Below are 19,109 nucleotides of genomic sequence, written 5' to 3'. Positions count from 1 at the left end.
TCCACTCTGTCATCTATGATGTCAGCAGTGCTGAATATACACACGACTAAATAGAGAACATAGCAATCAAAATTTGTAAAACTCTGCCCATTTGACAACTTACCTGAAAAAGTTTCTGATGATAAGATTTCCCTGAGTGTCACCAGTAACCAAGTATTCCTTTGTTATGAGCATATCAGAAACGTTGTTTAGAACACGCTCTGACGAAAGATACTTGCCATTTATGCAGTATAGATGAAGCGACAATTTGTCCTGTACACAAAAATTAAACAAACAATCTTTCTTGAATGACAAATTATAGTTTATAGTCAAGATATATTTTATATGATTTGTAAGATATACTATCAAATGTATTGAGCATGTATAATAGGTAAGCAGTAGACAGACAGCTTAGTCTGCCTGTGAGCACGCACGCAGGCAGGCGTGCGAGCGGACGTGCGATCAGGCTGGCGGCCGGGCAGGCAGGCAGGCAGGCAGGCAGGCAGGCAGCATGCAGACAGCTAGGTGGGTAGACAGGCACCTAGGTAGATAGGCATGCAGCAAGTAGGCATGCAAGCAGGTAAGTAGGCATGCAAGCAGGTAAGCAAGCAAGCAGCAGGTAGTCAGGTAGGTAGTCAGGTAGGTAGGCAGGTAGGTAGGTAGGTAGGCAGCGAGTAGGCATGCAAGCAGGTAGGCAAGCAAGCAGGTAGGCATAAAGGCAGCAGACAGAAGTGAAAATATATATGTTTTAATCTTGATTTGTGTTTTGGAGCATCAAGTACACTGACAGCGGACTTACCTGGTATTTTGGGGAGGAGTGTTTATTGATTCCTGGAGACCGTTGTTCACAGTACAGTGCTATATGTCCTTCCTCAGACACTGCTAACAGTGGAATAGACATAGGTAATGGATCATCACTCGTCGGTCTCAATGTACGAACATAGTGACCTTTTCGAACAGTGTGTATTATACATGTCCCATCCTAACAACAAATAAAACAGCATTTTGAGTTAGAAACAAGAATTCAAATCTGGGGTGTCATAATGGAAGGAAGCAACTGTTGATGAGGACTATGACTTGTCAGGTGTAAAAAAAACAGGTTGTACTCACCCTGGAAGAGGACGCTGTCATGTCTAATTCAGTACTGATTGCCACACACGTCACTTCATCATCATGACCATATAAGGTCTGTAGTGGTTTATCTACCAGAACACTAGCAACACCGCCCTAAGGTACAAACACAATTCATTTACTGTATAACAAGACATGAATGTCACAGTTCCTGTCATTTAATTATAAAATAATACATGGAACATCTGCAAACAGGTGAATTAATATGTGGGTACAACTCATGAAGTTATTTCATGCCTTGATCATTTTTCCAAAAATTCACTTGTCATTGGGAAAGTGGATTTTCAGTTTCCAGAAAACAACACCAGACTCTGACTCTGACTCACACTGTTTGGAAAGTGAAATTATCAATACCTAGATTACAAACATGAGCAACTTTCACATTATTTCACTCCATTTTGTGCATTGCATAATGGGTAAAATAAGAAGACATCGACATCCAACAAAAACAGCAAACAAAATAAATGAAATGTGTGCCACACATGTGCTTCATGGAGTACAAAATACAGATAGTAGAAACAAGTCCAAAGGTATAACAACCAAATATTATTTTCTCTGTCCCTTCCTAGCAAAACAAGGATTTCATAGTAAAATACAGGCTGTATTTGAGATACTATGAATGGTCACATCAACAAACATATATTCAGTGATGCACACTGGGTAATCTATATACATAATTGTCTTACTTGGTATGTAACTTCCCATATCATACATGTAGTATCTCTGGAGCCTGTTATGAGCTGAGTTCCACAGTTATCCAAAGCCAAGCATGTTACAATGTCTGCAATAAATGAGAAAATAAATATAGAAAACCACAAGTACTCTGGTGAGAAATATACCACACAACTTGCAATCATTATGATTTTCATCAAAATCAAAAAAAGTTGTAACTTCTACCAAATCAAACGTATTACTTCTGTAAACAGAGATTGGTGAGAGAATTGTTCTTTACCATGATGCCTAATGATGATAGACCAAAATGCATAGCAAAAACTGTTTCTTACCATGATGTCTTGTGATGATAGACCACAATACATAGCAAGAATTGTTATTTACCATGATGCCTAATGATGATAGACCAAAATGCATAGCAAAAACTGTTTCTTACCATGATGTCTTGTGATGATAGACCACAATACATAGCAAGAATTGTTATTTACCATGATGCCTAATGATGATAGACCAAAATGCATAGCAAAAACTGTTTCTTACCATGATGTCTTGTGATGATAGACCACAATACATAGCAAGAATTGTTATTTACCATGATGCTTAATGATGATAGACCAAAATGCATAGCAAAAACTGTTTCTTACCATGATGTCTTGTGATGATAGACCACAATACATAGCAAGAATTGTTATTTACCATGATGCCTAATGATGATAGACCAAAATGCATAGCAAAAACTGTTTCTTACCATGATGTCTTGTGATGATAGACCACAATACATAGCAAGAATTGTTATTTACCATGATGCCTAATGATGATAGACCAAAATGCATAGCAAAAACTGTTTCTTACCATGATGTCTTGTGATGATAGACCACAATACATAGCAAGAATTGTTATTTACCATGATGCTTAATGATGATAGACCAAAATGCATAGCAAAAACTGTTTCTTACCATGATGTCTTGTGATGATAGACCACAATACATAGCAAGAATTGTTATTTACCATGATGCTTAATGATGATAGACCAAAATGCATAGCAAAAACTGTTTCTTACCATGATGTCTTGTGATGATAGACCACAATACATAGCAAGAATTGTTATTTACCATGATGCCTAATGATGATAGACCAAAATGCATAGCAAAAACTGTTTCTTACCATGATGTCTTGTGATGATAGACCACAATACATAGCAAGAATTGTTATTTACCATGATGCTTAATGATGATAGACCAAAATGCATAGCAAAAACTGTTTCTTACCATGATGTCTTGTGATGATAGACCACAATACATAGCAAGAATTGTTATTTACCATGATGCTTAATGATGATAGACCAAAATGCATAGCAAAAACTGTTTCTTACCATGATGTCTTGTGATGATAGACCACAATACATAGCAAGAATTGTTATTTACCATGATGCCTAATGATGATAGACCAAAATGCATAGCAAAAACTGTTTCTTACCATGATGTCTTGTGATGATAGACCACAATACATAGCAAGAATTGTTATTTACCATGATGCCTAATGATGATAGACCAAAATGCATAGCAAAAACTGTTTCTTACCATGATGTCTTGTGATGATAGACCACAATACATAGCAAGAATTGTTATTTACCATGATGCTTAATGATGATAGACCAAAATGCATAGCAAAAACTGTTTCTTACCATGATGTCTTGTGATGATAGACCAAAATGCATAGCAAAAACTGTTTCTTACCATGATGCCTTGTGATGATAGACCACAATACATAGCAAGAATTGTTATTTACCATAATGCCTCATGCTGATAGACCATAATGCATAGCACAAACTGTTTCTTACCATGATGTCTTGTGATGATAGACCACAATACATAGCAAGAATTGTTATTTACCATGATGCCTAATGATGATAGACCATAATGCATAGCAAAAACTGTTTCTTACCATGATGCCTTGTGATGATAGACCACAATACATAGCAAGAATTGTTCTTTACCATGACGCCTAATGATGATAGATCATAATGCATAGCAAGAACTGTTTCTTACCATGGTGCCTTGTGATGATAGACCACAATACATAGCAAGAATTGTTCTTTACCATGACGCCTAATGATGATAGACCAAAATGCATAGCAAAAACTGTTTCTTACCATGATGTCTTGTGATGATAGACCACAATACATAGCAAGAATTGTTATTTACCATGATGCCTAATGATGATAGACCAAAATGCATAGCAAAAACTGTTTCTTACCATGATGTCTTGTGATGATAGACCACAATACATAGCAAGAATTGTTATTTACCATGATGCTTAATGATGATAGACCAAAATGCATAGCAAAAACTGTTTCTTACCATGATGTCTTGTGATGATAGACCACAATACATAGCAAGAATTGTTATTTACCATGATGCCTAATGATGATAGACCATAATGCATAGCAAAAACTGTTTCTTACCATGATGCCTTGTGATGATAGACCACAATACATAGCAAGAATTGTTCTTTACCATGACGCCTAATGATGATAGATCATAATGCATAGCAAGAACTGTTTCTTACCATGATGCCTTGTGATGATAGACCACAATACATAGCAAGAATTGTTCTTTACCATGACGCCTAATGATGATAGATCATAATGCATAGCAAGAACTGTTTCTTACCATGGTGCCTTGTGATGATAGACCACAATACATAGCAAGAACTGTTCTTTACCATGACGCCTAATGATGATAGATCATAATGCATAGCAAGAACTGTTTCTTACCATGATGCCTTGTGATGATAGACCACAATACATAGCAAGAATTGTTCTTTACCATGACGCCTAATGATGATAGATCATAATGCATAGCAAGAACTGTTTCTTACCATGGTGCCTTGTGATGATAGACCACAATACATAGCAAGAATTGTTCTTTACCATGATGCCTAATGATGATAGACCAAAATGCATAGCAAAAACTGTTTCTTACCATGATGCCTTGTGATGATAGACCACAATACATAGCAAGAATTGTTCTTTACCATGATGCCTAATGATGATAGACCAAAATGCATAGCAAAAACTGTTTCTTACCATGATGCCTTGTGATGATAGACCACAATACATAGCAAGAATTGTTCTTTACCATGACGCCTAATGATGATAGATCATAATGCATAGCAAGAACTGTTTCTTACCATGGTGCCTTGTGATGATAGACACATTCTTTCCTTTGTTGATGTTTTTCAGGTTATGTACTCTTAGACTGTTATCCCAGTGTCCTCCAGAAAACAGCATCCGAGAATCATGTGATACCACAAATAGGGAAGGAGTGATTTTGAGTCCTGGAGCAAAAGGTCCTCCAACCATTCTCCGAAACCTAAATAAAAAGATAATATAATTGAATTGAAAGCTACCACACTAATAACATGCAAAATATATTTATTTATATTTTTGATATGTTAATTTATTTTATTCTGCTACTCATTGATAGTATTATTTGTGAGGTGAGTTAAGGAAAGAAACATCATGAATTAGTTGGCCATTGACATTAAATTTGTATTAGAAGCTGCGGCTTCTAATAAAATGGTACATTACAACAGAGAGGATGCAGTTTCTATTAATTTATATGAGAAATAGTGAATTTTTTGTTGTCAATTGTCGAGTGCGGCTTCAATTAGTGATACAGCTTCTAATACAGTTTTTTCGGTACTGGTAGTTCTAATATGAAAGTTAAAATTATCCAAACAACTATTTTAAGTGTTTTCATACTAAAGTACTGTAAAATACTTAACTTTCACTTGTTAATTATTTCGCTGAAGGGATGGATGGTTCAGTGAAAATATAATCCAGAGAATATGTTTTTTTTGTTTTATGCTTTACATTCAACTCATCAAAAATCAGTGAAAATAAACTAAATACAAAACAACGGAAAAGTCTTTCAGCAAAAATTAATTCCAGCTTAAATAAAGTATTTCACAGTATCGAAGGTGGATTGGATGCTATCCACCATCTTGTACACAAAAAAACAATAAATCTTACTTTGGGCTGACAAGCGTAGGATCTCTTTCAAATGTAAAATAATTGGATATTATTTTATCATAGGGTAGCCAACCATGGATTCCTAGAATTCCCCTCTCACTCAGTGTTATCTACAAAGAAAAAGACGAATTAAATAAACCACAATGATGACAACCTTCCAACATTGCAGTACTGATTAGAATTTCCATCAAAATTCAATCTATCATTAGAAGAGGGACTTTACAATTCTTTGTTTAAAAAATTCCGATATTTATTGTCAGAAAAATGTTGTTGCAATAAAAGTAAAAATATACAAGCCATGCATGGCACAGTCCCCGTTAGTTATCAAATTTAAGATATATAGTTTTGTTTATAGTAATATAACTGGAATATAACCATGTCAGGAATATGATTTTTTAACATTAAAATGATTGACATTTGTATCTGATCGTCAAAAAGGTACTTGTCCATATTGAGTGATATTGCTCTGGAACAGCATTCAAAATCAGCCATTTTGAATACATGTACATATATATAACATGATGACAAATATATAAAATTTGAATATAATCAGTTAAAGCATTTAAAAGATATGGCTCTAGAAGCCCAATCATAAAAACAAAATGGCCGCCAGTCAGCCATTTTGAATCCAATCTGAAAAATAAAATGACATGCATCAGGAACCTGTAATGTCTAATGTATGTTATAAGTTTGAACAAAATCCATCCATAAATGCCAGAAATGCTTGATATTTGATGATTTTTTTAGCACAAAAATAGCCACCATTTGGCCACTATGAAAAGGATCGTCAAACCAATATATCCATATATCTATGACATGATGTATAATGAATATTAAAAATTTGAACATAATCAGTCAAAACAAGTCAGACATATGGCACGAGAACCACATTCATTAAAACAAAATAACCGCCAGTCGGCCATTTTGAATCTAATCTGAAAAACAAAATTATTTGCATCAAGGTCCCATAATGTCTAATGTGTATATCAAGTTTGAACAAAATCCATCTGTAAACAGCCGAGAAATGCTTGATTTTTTAGCACAAAAATGGCCGCCATTCGACCATCTTGAATCAGATCGTAAAACAAAATGATGTGCATCAAGGTTCTATAATTTCCAACGTATATACAAGGTTGAACAAAATCCATCTGTAAACAGCCGGGAAATACTTGATTTTGATGATTTTTATCACAAAAAATGGCCGCCATTCGGCCATCTTGAATCAGATCGTGAAACAAATTGACGTGCATATGTATAATATCATGTATGATGTATGTGTGAAGTTTGATTGTGATTGGTCCAGGCATTCCTAAGATACAGGTCTGGACACACGCACAGAAACACGCATGCACACACACACACACGCACGCACCCATACACGTACGGACACACAGAGGTCAAAACATAAGTCCCCGTTTTCGAACTGTGTCCGAACGGGGACTAAAATAGCTTGTTAGACCAAAAAGAAAACTTGTTTCTGCTTCAAATTTTCTTTAAAAAAAATGCAGTGAGATTTTTTTGTTTTTTTTATATAGTTTCTTAACTGTACCAAACAAAATTTTCAGAAATGATAACTTTTCACCATAAGAATCATTGGTAAATGGCTCAAAATCGTCTCAAAACTACTTTGCTGACTATTTTCATGCACATTTTGTGAACAGCATAAAAAAAAACCATATTGTAAATTAAAGTAAAAAAAGAATCGCACGCGTTTACATACTCCATAAATACTAGTACATTTTGTACATACCATATTATCAGGCATACCATGGTCTATGAATGACCTAGATTGGCTTTTAGGTACCTGTACATACACCAGTGGGTCACTATCTGGGGTAGATACCTGCCAAATATAAGTCAGCAAAATAGATGTAGATTAATCACCTATCTGTGTAGCATAGCGTAACTCTGCATTAGTGAGAACACGTAATATTTATAATATTATATTTATTATTACCATTGCCTCCTCCTTCATGCAATGTACATATAATGTAACATATTATAACATTATTATACATCTGCCACTGTTACGCCATAAGTTACATTGTGCCGTAATTTTGCGGTATTATACGGGGTATATTCATCCTACCATATTAGGAATTCCAAATGTGGAATGATTACGCGCTTAAGCGTCCTCTAATAATAAAAACAAACATGGCTGCCACTAGGGTTTGACCGGACGCCATACAAAGAATTTCGCTGACTCTGTTCAAAACTTTTTGGATTTCGGCATTCCCATGATGTATCCTTGGAAGGAAAAGATGTATAATAATATAGTTATTACGAAGATACCTCAAAGTATGCACTCAGACAGTACGCTGTTGCATCGACCTCCGCTGCACGTCAGTCGATACTGCCGCTGTACTGTCTTCTCGCATACTTCAAGGTATGTTCATAATAACCTTATATTAATAGCAATAGCTAAACCTTGATAATTTTTACTTTTCAAAACAAAAACCCACCACTCAATGGATGTATCCACACTTTCATTAAACGAAAAGTTAGCGAAAACCTCACCTCCACAAAGAATGCCTTGAGATGAGATAAATAGTCAAAGACATTCAAAGTCTGTGTTTGTGACTTCATAGCTTTTCGAGCTGCTTCCTCTGGGGTCAGACGTCTAGGATGAGGTTCTTTAAGTAGCTGAGTTGGTGTCTGCCCAAAATTATTTATCATTCCCTCTGTAGCTTTCCGTTCTATTGGATTAGTGATTGCATCAAGGTCCACAGCACCTATGCAATATTATAAGTGAGATATTAGAAACAGACAATGTAATTGCATTACACAGACACTGAGTTTTCAAGTGATTGCATCAAGGTCCACAGCACCTATGCAATATTATAAGTGAGATATTAGAAATAGACAATGTAATTGCATTACACAGACACTGAGTTTTCAAGTGATTGCATCAAGGTCCACAGCACCTATGCAATATTATAAGTGAGATATTAGAAATAGACAATGTAATTGCATTACACAGGCACTGAGTTTTCAAGTGATTGCATCAAGGTCCACAGCACCTATGCAATATTATAAGTGAGATATTAGAAATAGACAATGTAATTGCATTACACAGGCACTGAGTTTTCAAGTGATTGCATCAAGGTCCACAGCACCTATGCAATATTATAAGTGAGATATTAGAAATAGACAATGTAATTGCATTACACAGACACTGAGTTTTCAAGTGATTGCATCAAGGTCCACAGCACCTATGCAATATTATAAGTGAGATATTAGAAATAGACAATGTAATTGCATTACACAGACACTGAGTTTTCAAGTGATTGCATCAAGGTCCACAGCACCTATGCAATATTATAAGTGAGATATTAGAAATAGACAATGTAATTGCATTACACAGACACTGAGTTTTCAAGTGATTGCATCAAGGTCCACAGCACCTATGCAATACTGTAAGTGCAATATTAGAAATAGACAATGTAATTGCATTACGCAGGCACTGAGTTTTCAAGTTATGAAGTCACTAAATGAGAACAATATATCAAATGGGACAGGTACAGGAATAGACCCCTTTCATAAGTCAAGCGCCCTCAAACACTTCCTGTTTCAGAATGACTGAAAGTGAGGGCAGTACGGTAGGTAAAGAAACTCCACTGCCTCCATAGACAGACATAGCAGCTATCCAGGAAGTAATATTTTAAAGGTAAGAAACACTGTGAATTTTGACGAATTTCTATTTTGACCCAGTGCTATGCTGAAAGATGATGTCTGCTCTATGTTTATGAAGTTTTCATGATAATTTTTTTTTGGAAAAAGTCGTATGAATAAAAACGTTGTCTATGATTCAGTTAAGGTGAAAGCTACATTTTGCACGGACGTTTCAAACAAGTGCAGCAATCATGTTTGACAATTATTCATCTGAAAACGAAACAAAAGAATTTACCGTTCTGTAAAAAATTATACAAATGTATGAGCACTTAATTCAAATTGTATCAGTATGTGTAAATTTTTACATTCAAACATTTCCATCTGTTTTCCACAATGGAAAAAGGCTCATGAACGCAAATGTTCACACAGCACAAAATGTTTTTGGTAGCCGTTTTGGGGTTAAAGTGTTAAAGTGATATGATCACCATCCTGCTTTTGTGCCTAGACATTGCAGTATTAGTGGGATAACCTCTGATTATATATGCTGCAGTTACACAGCACCCTCCATTATCCATAGAAAAAGTTTTAGAGAGAGGGTTGTGTTTAAATTAGATTGGGGAGGTGTCTTTTGAGGATGTCTTTAAACAGCATGAAAATTGAACTTCTAGAAATGTATCTAGATTTATAAATGAGCAAAGATATGGAGCATTTGAACATCTCTGTTAGAATGTTTATAGTATATTTTAGCTTACTTCATAGCTGAATTGTAAAATCGTCTGATTCAATAGCATGGTAAAAGGATATATTTAATCAAATCTGAGAGAGGTCCACCCAAGGGCCCTACATATCAGGTATAAAAGCAATCAGTGTAGCGGTTTTCAAGAAGAAGTTGAAAATTTGATTGTTACCCACCTAACACCTGTAGTTGATATATATTTTAATAGTTGTATAACTGTGTCTATGACTGGTAGATTGAAATTACATTAGGTGACATGATTTATTTTATAAAAACATGTGCTAAACTCATCTATATAGGTACATTGAGCAAAAATCATGAAAAAAAGAAAACTGAATCGAATTGCAAAACAAGTTTATACCAAGCTTAGTTGAAATCTGCCCATAGAGATGATAAATCGCTGTACAACACATGATTTTTTTTTTTTTTTTTAAATATTTTTTGTGCCAGGCGACAGTTGGGTATCACTGTTGTCTCTCCTGACTTTTTTTTTGTATGTGCAAATTGCAAGTGCGAGTGACGACACATAGTGCATTTTGCCACAGAAGTCATATTCATGTTTGGGACTACATGACATGGCTGTGTGGCCATCTCTCTGTCAAATGGCAATTTGTAATGCGCTATCCTGGCGTCAACCAGGCCCGGTCGAACACAAGCACCTGCGGACCTTAACCAAGGTTCCCCCAAAGTCGCATTCGTTAGTGAATGAATCTCGGCCAGTGGAATTGGCCTTCCCATTGAGTCTGTGGCACACTCACCCAGGGTAGGGGTCGACTCTTTGATGTTCAGCCTAAGGTAGGATTTGAACTTGGGTCTACCGATCATGAGTCTGATGCGACAACCACTATGCTACCAGTGACCGGTTACAACACATGATTTTAGTTAAATTTTAGTTCTGCAAGTTTTGTTTTCCAGATATTAGTTAATCTAAGTTAAACTCCTTGGTTCATACTATGCAAACATTAAATATTAAATTTTATATCAAAGAAAGCTTAGAAAGAACTCCCATGTGCTGAGAGTATTGTAACACATTAAATATAATTCGGAATTACTTAGCTGAAAACTAATTATGCAAATCAGAAAATTAATATGAACAGATTTTAGTGTAAAACTAATGAGGTCTGCGCAATGTAACAGAAAATCTATGTACCAAGTTTAATTAAAATGTGATTAGAACCAAAGAATTATGAATTATTACGCTAATTAGGGAATTAATATGAACAGATTTTTACCCCAAACTAATTAGGTTTGTACATTGTCCTAGAGGATCTTTGTACTAAGTTTCATTGAAATGGAATAATTAGTACTTTAGATATCAGTGTGAAAGCTTAAAATTGGGTAATTATGCAAATTAGGTAATTAATATGTACAGATTTTAACCCACAATTATCGAGGTCTGTCTATTGTCCTACAGCATCCATGTACAAACATTCATTGATATGTGATGATTAGTACCTGAGATATCAGTGTGAAAGTTGGAAATTGGTTAATTATGCAAATTAGGGGATTAATATGCACAAATATTTACCGAAAACTAAGTGGGTCTCTGCATAATTCTAGATTCATTGAAATGTGATGATTAGTACTTTAGATATCAGTAGAAAAGCTGAAAATTAATTATGCAAATTAGGTAATTAATATGCACAATTATTTAGCCCCAAACTAATCAGGTCTCTGCATAGTCCTAAGGGATCTATGTACCAAGTTTCATTGAAATGCGATGATTAGTACTTGAGATACCCGTGGAAAAGCTGAAAATTAACTAATTATGCAAATTAGGTGATTAATATGCACAAATATTTATCCGAAACAATCAATCTCTGCATAGTTTTTGAGTATGTAAGTACCAAGTTTCATTGAAATGTAATGCTCACTACTTATATGAAAAGCTGAAAATTAATTATGCAAATTAGGTAATTATATGTACTGATATTACCATAAAAACTATCAGGTCTGTGCAGTGTCATATGACATCAAGTTTTAAGTACCAAGTGATATCAGTGGAAAAACCGAAAATTGACTAATCATTATGCAAATTAGGTAATTAGTATCCACGCATTATTACCAAAAACTAATCAAAACCTAGCATTAGTTCAGAGCATCTATGTACCAAGTTTCATCAAAATCCAATGAGTGGTTGTTTAGATATCAGTGGAACAGTCATGGAACCACTAAAAAATAGCTATCATGCAAATTAGGTAATTAATATGCACAAATTTTTACCAAAAACTAATCAAATCTGCGCATATGTTCAGAGCATCTATGTTTCAAGTTGCATCAAAAACCAATGTATGGTTCTTGAGATAGCAGTGGAACAGTCAGACACACATACATACACACACACACACACACACACACACACATACACACACACATACATACAGACACACTAACTGCAAAGACTCCCATTATGTGCTTCGCACATGGGAGTCAAAAACTACTATAATAACAAGTAACCTGTAGAATACTGTGTGGGTAATATTTTTTATCTTGATTTTTGTTGCATTTGCAGCAAATAGTTACCAAACAATGAGAAATCTATAGGATTGAATATACCCCACAGCTGGCTTCACATACATTGTTCATAGTTCATATGGTGCTTACACCAGGATTTAATTACAGCACCTAGGCGGTATGTGGTTACAGCTTAATGTTCGAGTAATCGCAAGAAATTGACATGACAATAGAAATTCATTAAAGACTGCCACTCCCATGCAATTAACAGCGAGTGAAATTCCTGGGATTGAAACATATATTTTGAAGTCACTGGTGTAGGCAACGAATAACTGCAAGTTGACATAAAGACGAGGTAGTTTATTTAATCAGTGGTCAACTAGAGGCTGAAATTATAATTAATTTGTTTATTTCAATTTCTCCTGACGTCAAATAGAATACACTGGTGAAACACGGTAGTAACTGTGGGTGAAAGGATGTTTTGGGGTGTAGTTTACATTGTATATAGAGTGGTAGGGTCGGGTGTAATGTGTTCATTTCCAACTATTATGAAGTCACGTAGAATTTCACTTAATTTATTTTTTCTGACATGTTTTCAAGTATTACATGTGAATCCAATTTTCACTGCGCTGTGTCTCAATAGAGTATGAGGGAAATGGCATATTCACTGGAATTTATTTCAGGGGAAAAATGTTTTCAGAGATAATGAAGTATTATGACAGATACCCTCCCCGTGGCTTTCATTGCGTATGGAAGTTATTTTCACGAGTGATGCGGTGTATCCTGCTGCCGTACTTTCACGAGCGAAGCCACGGGGAGGGTGTGGGGTTCTGTTATTATACACATGTCCCATATTTGATTATTTCATATTAAAAAAAGAACGTGCAACAAACCGGGATAGAAATTTAGATCGGGGAACCCAATTGCCCATTAATATGCTCCAAGACAGTGCTGCGACCTAGCAACGCTTGTCAGTGTAGAACGCGTGTCGCTGTACGTGTGAAAATAAAATAATCAGACGTCTAATTTAAGTCATTGTCCGAATAAATAACTCGTGGATGTTTAAGCGCGGTGGTCGTAGCGCAGCGCGTGTTCGAATTTCATGTAAATAAACAATGTATTTTACACGCGTTGTATACGTCGCTATGAGTCCCATATTGAACAGGACGCGACACGACGACTGTCGCCCTTTAGTTGGGACCACGACAGAACCAGAACTTAAACTGGGCGACTACGATACACGGTTGATGTTGAAGTTAAAAGTTCCTCCACAGATCTGTGCATTGGCAAACATGCCGTGCAACTGCAGTACTCCACTGACGGAATGACTTTCGTTGAAATCGGTCGTCGCTGACTCGTGAGCTGCACACTACAACCTCGTTTGTGATGTTGCTTGCTTGTCGTGGATGGACTGAGTCTTGGTTACCGGTTAATTTTGCTAATTTGGCGTTGGTAATCTTTATTTGGAACCGAGTAACGCCGCAACGTCGCCAACAGAAACCTCATGGTATATTGATGTTGATGGTTGCAGCTCCATATTAATCGGAGATTTCACTGCGGGTCCAGGCAGCGGGTGGATCTTCCGAGAGCCCTTCAAGATTTATAAAACTCAGATTCCAAGTGGTCAACAAACATTAAGTTCTCCCAATCCTAGTATTCTATGTGATGTACATCTAACATGCCAAAAATGCTGGTGAACGATTTGAACCTGACAAAAATACTTGAAATAGATACCAGGAAGGGGAGGGGGGTAAAAGAAAAGTTATATAACATTTTATTATTCAATAATTTATTAAAATACATAAGTTTGTCCAACTCCCTGTGATACAACACCTCAGGCATAGCTTATTGTACTCGGCTTGAGTGTGGGCAAAAAGTTACTATTTGAATTTTTGATATCTGTTTTCATTAATGAGAAAGTTGACCCCGAAGTTAGAGTAACTGTTCAGCAGGAATGGCTTTTTAACTCTTCTGTGATTTTGTTTGGCTTAGCTGATTTTGTCACGGTTCATACTTGACAGGCAGGTCGTACCATCACTAATTGGAAAAACAATCCTGACCCACCGCTACCATGGCAACAGCCAAAGTCTTGTAATAGCAGTGCCCAAATGATCATGCCTTTTATTGTGGCTACGTTGCGCACTGGTAAGAGATCACCGGCGCCGACATTGTTACCACTGACAACGGAATCCCAACGCAGCTTTGAACTTTGAATAAAATGTAAATGCTGCCTCCAATCTAGAAAATACTATCGCAAAACGGTTGGAAATAATACATTTAACGGCTGAATACGTCCTAACAATAAAATAAAGTGACTTCTAATGACTGCCATGTTATTTTGCGAACCTCGTATAAGGTGCCCGGTTTTAGTTATAAACAGACGTTAGCTTCACGTTCATGTCCCTTCCATGATAACAGCCGAAAACATATTGCTTGTTTTTTACCGGTTTTCATTGGCAACCGAAGTATTTTTATTTTGTAAACAAATTTTCGTCTGCTATTTTTATTCAGTTCAAATCGTTCAGCAACATTTTTGGCATATTAGGTGTACATCACATGGAATACTACGATTGAGAGAACTTGATGTATGTTGACTGATTTTTATCATAGTACGAAGTACCAGGAAGTTACTCAGTTCCAAATAAAGATTACCAACGTCAAATGAGCAACATTTGACTGGTAATCAAGATTCATGTAATCCATGGCTAACATGCAACATCACAAGCGAAGTTGTAGCATGCAGTACCAGTAAGTCATCCCGTCAGTGCAGTACTGCAGTAACACGGCATGTTTGCCATCACCATTGTATTCAAACGAATCACGTGGTGTGCCGTTCTCGTTCAAACCCGGGATTCGATCAATAGGGGAGTCCCAATTAAAAAAACACATTGCAAATCATGCAAATTCAACATTTTCAAACCAATATACTAAAACAGAAATGCTCAGAGATGCAAATGAAGGATAGATATTACTTTTCACTATACACATCTCTGTTGATACTATCCCTCACATTTTCTTCTCCCAATTACTCCTGCGTAAAATGGACTAGCCTTTTCATGTTGACATTCAGACTAAAATCACGTGACAGGCTGTTAAAATTGGCTGTTGTATACTCTTTCGCCGGTCTGGAAAAGGTGTTTAATTAACTCACATTCAAGCAACAATGCAGATTTCCCAGTGGGAGTGAGACTATTCGACTCTGCCACTAAAAAAATAGGGGTGTTTTTAGCAAAAAACGAATAACCCTGGAATACACACAATATACTGAATTTCGAAACAAATCGTGCATTACTTACAGCAGCAGAATACCACAGAAATATCAGACGAAACATGAAAACACTATATATTGTATTTCAGCTTTTGAACCCTCTATATTGCAATTCAAGGAATTAACCCCATATGTGCATCCATTTCCCACCTTGGTATCACCCACCCCTGAAAACAAACTCTTAATACCACGCTGAAGCGTTTGGTAATAATGATTGACAGTGACTAACAATCAATTATTTACATTCCCACAATTACATTTATTTTATTCAGGCAGGTTTATAAAATCTTACCTTCATATGTACAGTAATAAAAGACATTTAAAGCTTCTACAGCTGCGGGTCCTCTCTGTCTATATCCAAAGATAAGATCTATCCATTCATGAAGATGCTGAGACACATAATCACTTTCCTATTAAATACAAACATGAATTTCATCTAGTAAGAAATCTGTCATGTCTCAACATCAAGTAAGAAATCTGTCAAGTCTCAACATCATGTAAGAAATCTGTAAAGTCTCAACATCAAGTAAGAAATCTGTCAAGTCTCAACATCAAGTAAGAAATCTGTCATGTCTCAACATCAAGTGAGAAATCTGTCACGTCTCAACATCAAGTAAGAAATCTGTCAAGTCTCAACAAATTGAACATCAAACAAGAAATCTGTCAAGTCTCAACATCAAGTAAGAAATCTGTCAAGTCTCAACATCAAGTAGGAAATCTGTCAAGTCCCAACATCAAGTAAGATTTCTGTCAAGTCTCAACATCAAGTAAGAAATCTGTCAAGTCTCAACATCAAGTAAGAAATCTGTCATGTCTCAACATCAAATAAGAAATCTGTCATGTCTCAACATCAAATAAGAAATCTGTCAAGTCTCAACATCAAGTAAGAAATCTGTCAAGTCTCAACATCAAGTAAGAAATCTGTCAAGTCTCAACATCAAGTAAGAAATCTGTCTCAATTTGCTTGTATACTACAGAGGACAATAAAATGAACTGATCAGAAAAACTATTATCTCAATATTAATCTCCCTTGCAACATTTTCAGGACCATTAATTTGATTTTTGGCACTTTCGTTCCCAACAAGCTGCTGCTCCTGGCACAATCATCATGTGGGTGTGGATAAAATAATGGAATTTACTGAGTTGAATCCAATATGAACAAGTCCCCATTAGTTCAGTAGTATGGTAAACAAAACTGAATACCTGAATTTAGTTGTAAAGTTTGATTACCGGTACAATCAGTCAATGTGAGACATGGCTCTAGACCATGTGCTTTAGTAAGTTTTTAGGTCATTTTTTGGGTCAAATATTGCCACCAGTCAGCCATTTAAAATCTGAACAGAAAAACAAATCTGGGGTATATGTATACCATCATGAAAGAGCTACTGTATGTAGAAATACCAGGGAGAATCAGTCCCTGAACTTCTGAAATAATGTGGTGGACAGACAAATAGAAGGATACAGACATGAAACCCAATCTGCTAAACTATTCAGTAGGGGGTAAAAATGTGAATTCTTGATTCATATGAGCATTCTACATTTGAAACACAAATCATTTTTATTTTATACATCTACAACTATACATACACCTCTGCCAAATAGTAGAACTTGCAATATGCAAATGAGCATTCATTCTTTCCAATGGTTGAAAGTAAAGTCATGACAAACACCAATGTTGCTTTGGAGATAGATATTAGATAAAATAGCAGTCATTACTGCGCCTGATTTCAGTTTTCAATTAGAAATATCAAGTCTGCATTGTATGCAGGCATATTTTTGACAATCACTGACTTACCAATGCCAACCTGTGCTTGTAGATGAAATCATTTGGAGACTCCGCCCACCTTGGCAACACGACATCATTTATAGTCTCATTAGATTGCAGCTTACCAAGATCAAAATCTGTAAATGTCAACACAAAGATATACTATATTATTTTTCTGCTGTATTGCTCCACTTACAATTACAATGTATTAGTCTGAAAGGATGTTGCGTGCCGGACTATACCATTTAGGTGTGGGGGTGGTGGTTGTGGGTATGGGTGGTTCTAAAAAGGGGAGAAGCTAGCTTGCGTTGTTCACACTTACTCAAGTACTAATTATTTACTTTTATCTCTCTTTCAGGTCAAGCGTTTGCTAACAAAAATATGTTTATTGAGACAAATAATGTGTGTGATTATGTGTCTGTGTATTTTTTACGGTATATGCCTTCTTGGAGGATGTTTTGGCCCTGAAAAGGGCCGTTTTGTTTGTTTTGTTTTTTTTCGAATGCCGTACCAAAATGGTTTGGTTTTAATTTAGTATGCCGTACCGAAATGTGGTTTGGTTTTAATTTAGAACGCCGCAACAAAATGGTTTAGTTTTTTTGGGATTGCCGTACCAAAATGGTTTTAATTTAGAATGCCGTGTCGAAATGGTTTATTTATTTTTTTTGATTGCCGCATCAAAATGGTTTAGTTTTAATTTAGGGGGTACTGTTCCGAAATGTGGCGTAGAATGTTAGTGACTGCCTCGTCGTCAGTTCTTCCATACCGCTCCCTCTACATAAACTCCAATAACTCCATAAATCCAAATACCCAGGCAACATGCTTTTCGATACTCCGTTCATTTTTTTCAGCTTTGCCTTGGCTCTATTCCAGTAGCTCTCAATTGTCTGGGTATGGACTCCGTTGACTCGTTCGACGAAGTGGCGGCTATGATTAACAGTTGTTGGTAGGCTGTCCACTGGTCCGAATGAATGGTGGTCCCAGGAACAACCTTGTCTTGAATTATTGGAAGAAGGGTGGCAGCATCACGGCGTTCGACTATCTGCATATATGGATGGATGGTTTAAAAAACCTATCCACCATACCAAACACCCATCTTTCTTCAGCCGGGACCTTTTCGCAATGATGCCTTCACTTGTGGCAAAATAAACTTTCGTCAATTTCAAACCACAGTGCCTGGGCCGCCCAACTTGATGTCTTCGCCCATCAGCTTTGTACTGCACACTTCACATTTTAGAATAATTTTTAAAAGAATGTCCAAACGTAAACGTGACTTGGAAAAAAAAAGAGCCATGTCTAATTGAAAATCGGGTTCGAAATTGTGCGCAATCCCTATTTGAACATCGCCAATTAAATCTGTCAGCGGGTGCCAAAACCATAGGCCGAACACAAGAAAGACAATTTTGCTCCGTTGCCAAAAGCCTATGTTCCTTGAGGAATGGTATGGTTTCCTCAA

At 36.2% G+C, this 19,109-nt stretch overlaps 1 protein-coding gene across 1 annotated transcript in view; it reads right to left on the bottom strand.

The window, feature by feature from the left end:
* LOC100369368 (neurobeachin-like protein 1) overlaps positions 1-19,109 on the bottom strand; it is an 85,263-nt gene that overhangs the window by 4,234 nt on the left and 61,920 nt on the right. Inside the window, exons 41-50 of the mRNA XM_085495809.1 lie at positions 17,684-17,790; positions 16,181-16,298; positions 8,336-8,550; positions 7,569-7,661; positions 5,819-5,928; positions 4,975-5,156; positions 1,797-1,891; positions 1,090-1,206; positions 779-961; positions 104-252 (exon numbers count right to left, since the gene is read on the bottom strand). Of these exons, the coding sequence (XP_085351935.1) occupies positions 104-252; positions 779-961; positions 1,090-1,206; positions 1,797-1,891; positions 4,975-5,156; positions 5,819-5,928; positions 7,569-7,661; positions 8,336-8,550; positions 16,181-16,298; positions 17,684-17,790 (1,369 nt within the window). The remainder of the gene's footprint in view (positions 1-103; positions 253-778; positions 962-1,089; positions 1,207-1,796; positions 1,892-4,974; positions 5,157-5,818; positions 5,929-7,568; positions 7,662-8,335; positions 8,551-16,180; positions 16,299-17,683; positions 17,791-19,109) is intronic.

The sequence above is a fragment of the Saccoglossus kowalevskii genome, chromosome 22 (genome assembly GCF_978046115.1).
Source record: "Saccoglossus kowalevskii chromosome 22, keSacKowa6.1, whole genome shotgun sequence".
Classification (NCBI taxonomy): Eukaryota; Metazoa; Hemichordata; class Enteropneusta; family Harrimaniidae; genus Saccoglossus; species Saccoglossus kowalevskii.
This window is presented reverse-complemented; position numbering and strand designations above follow the sequence as displayed.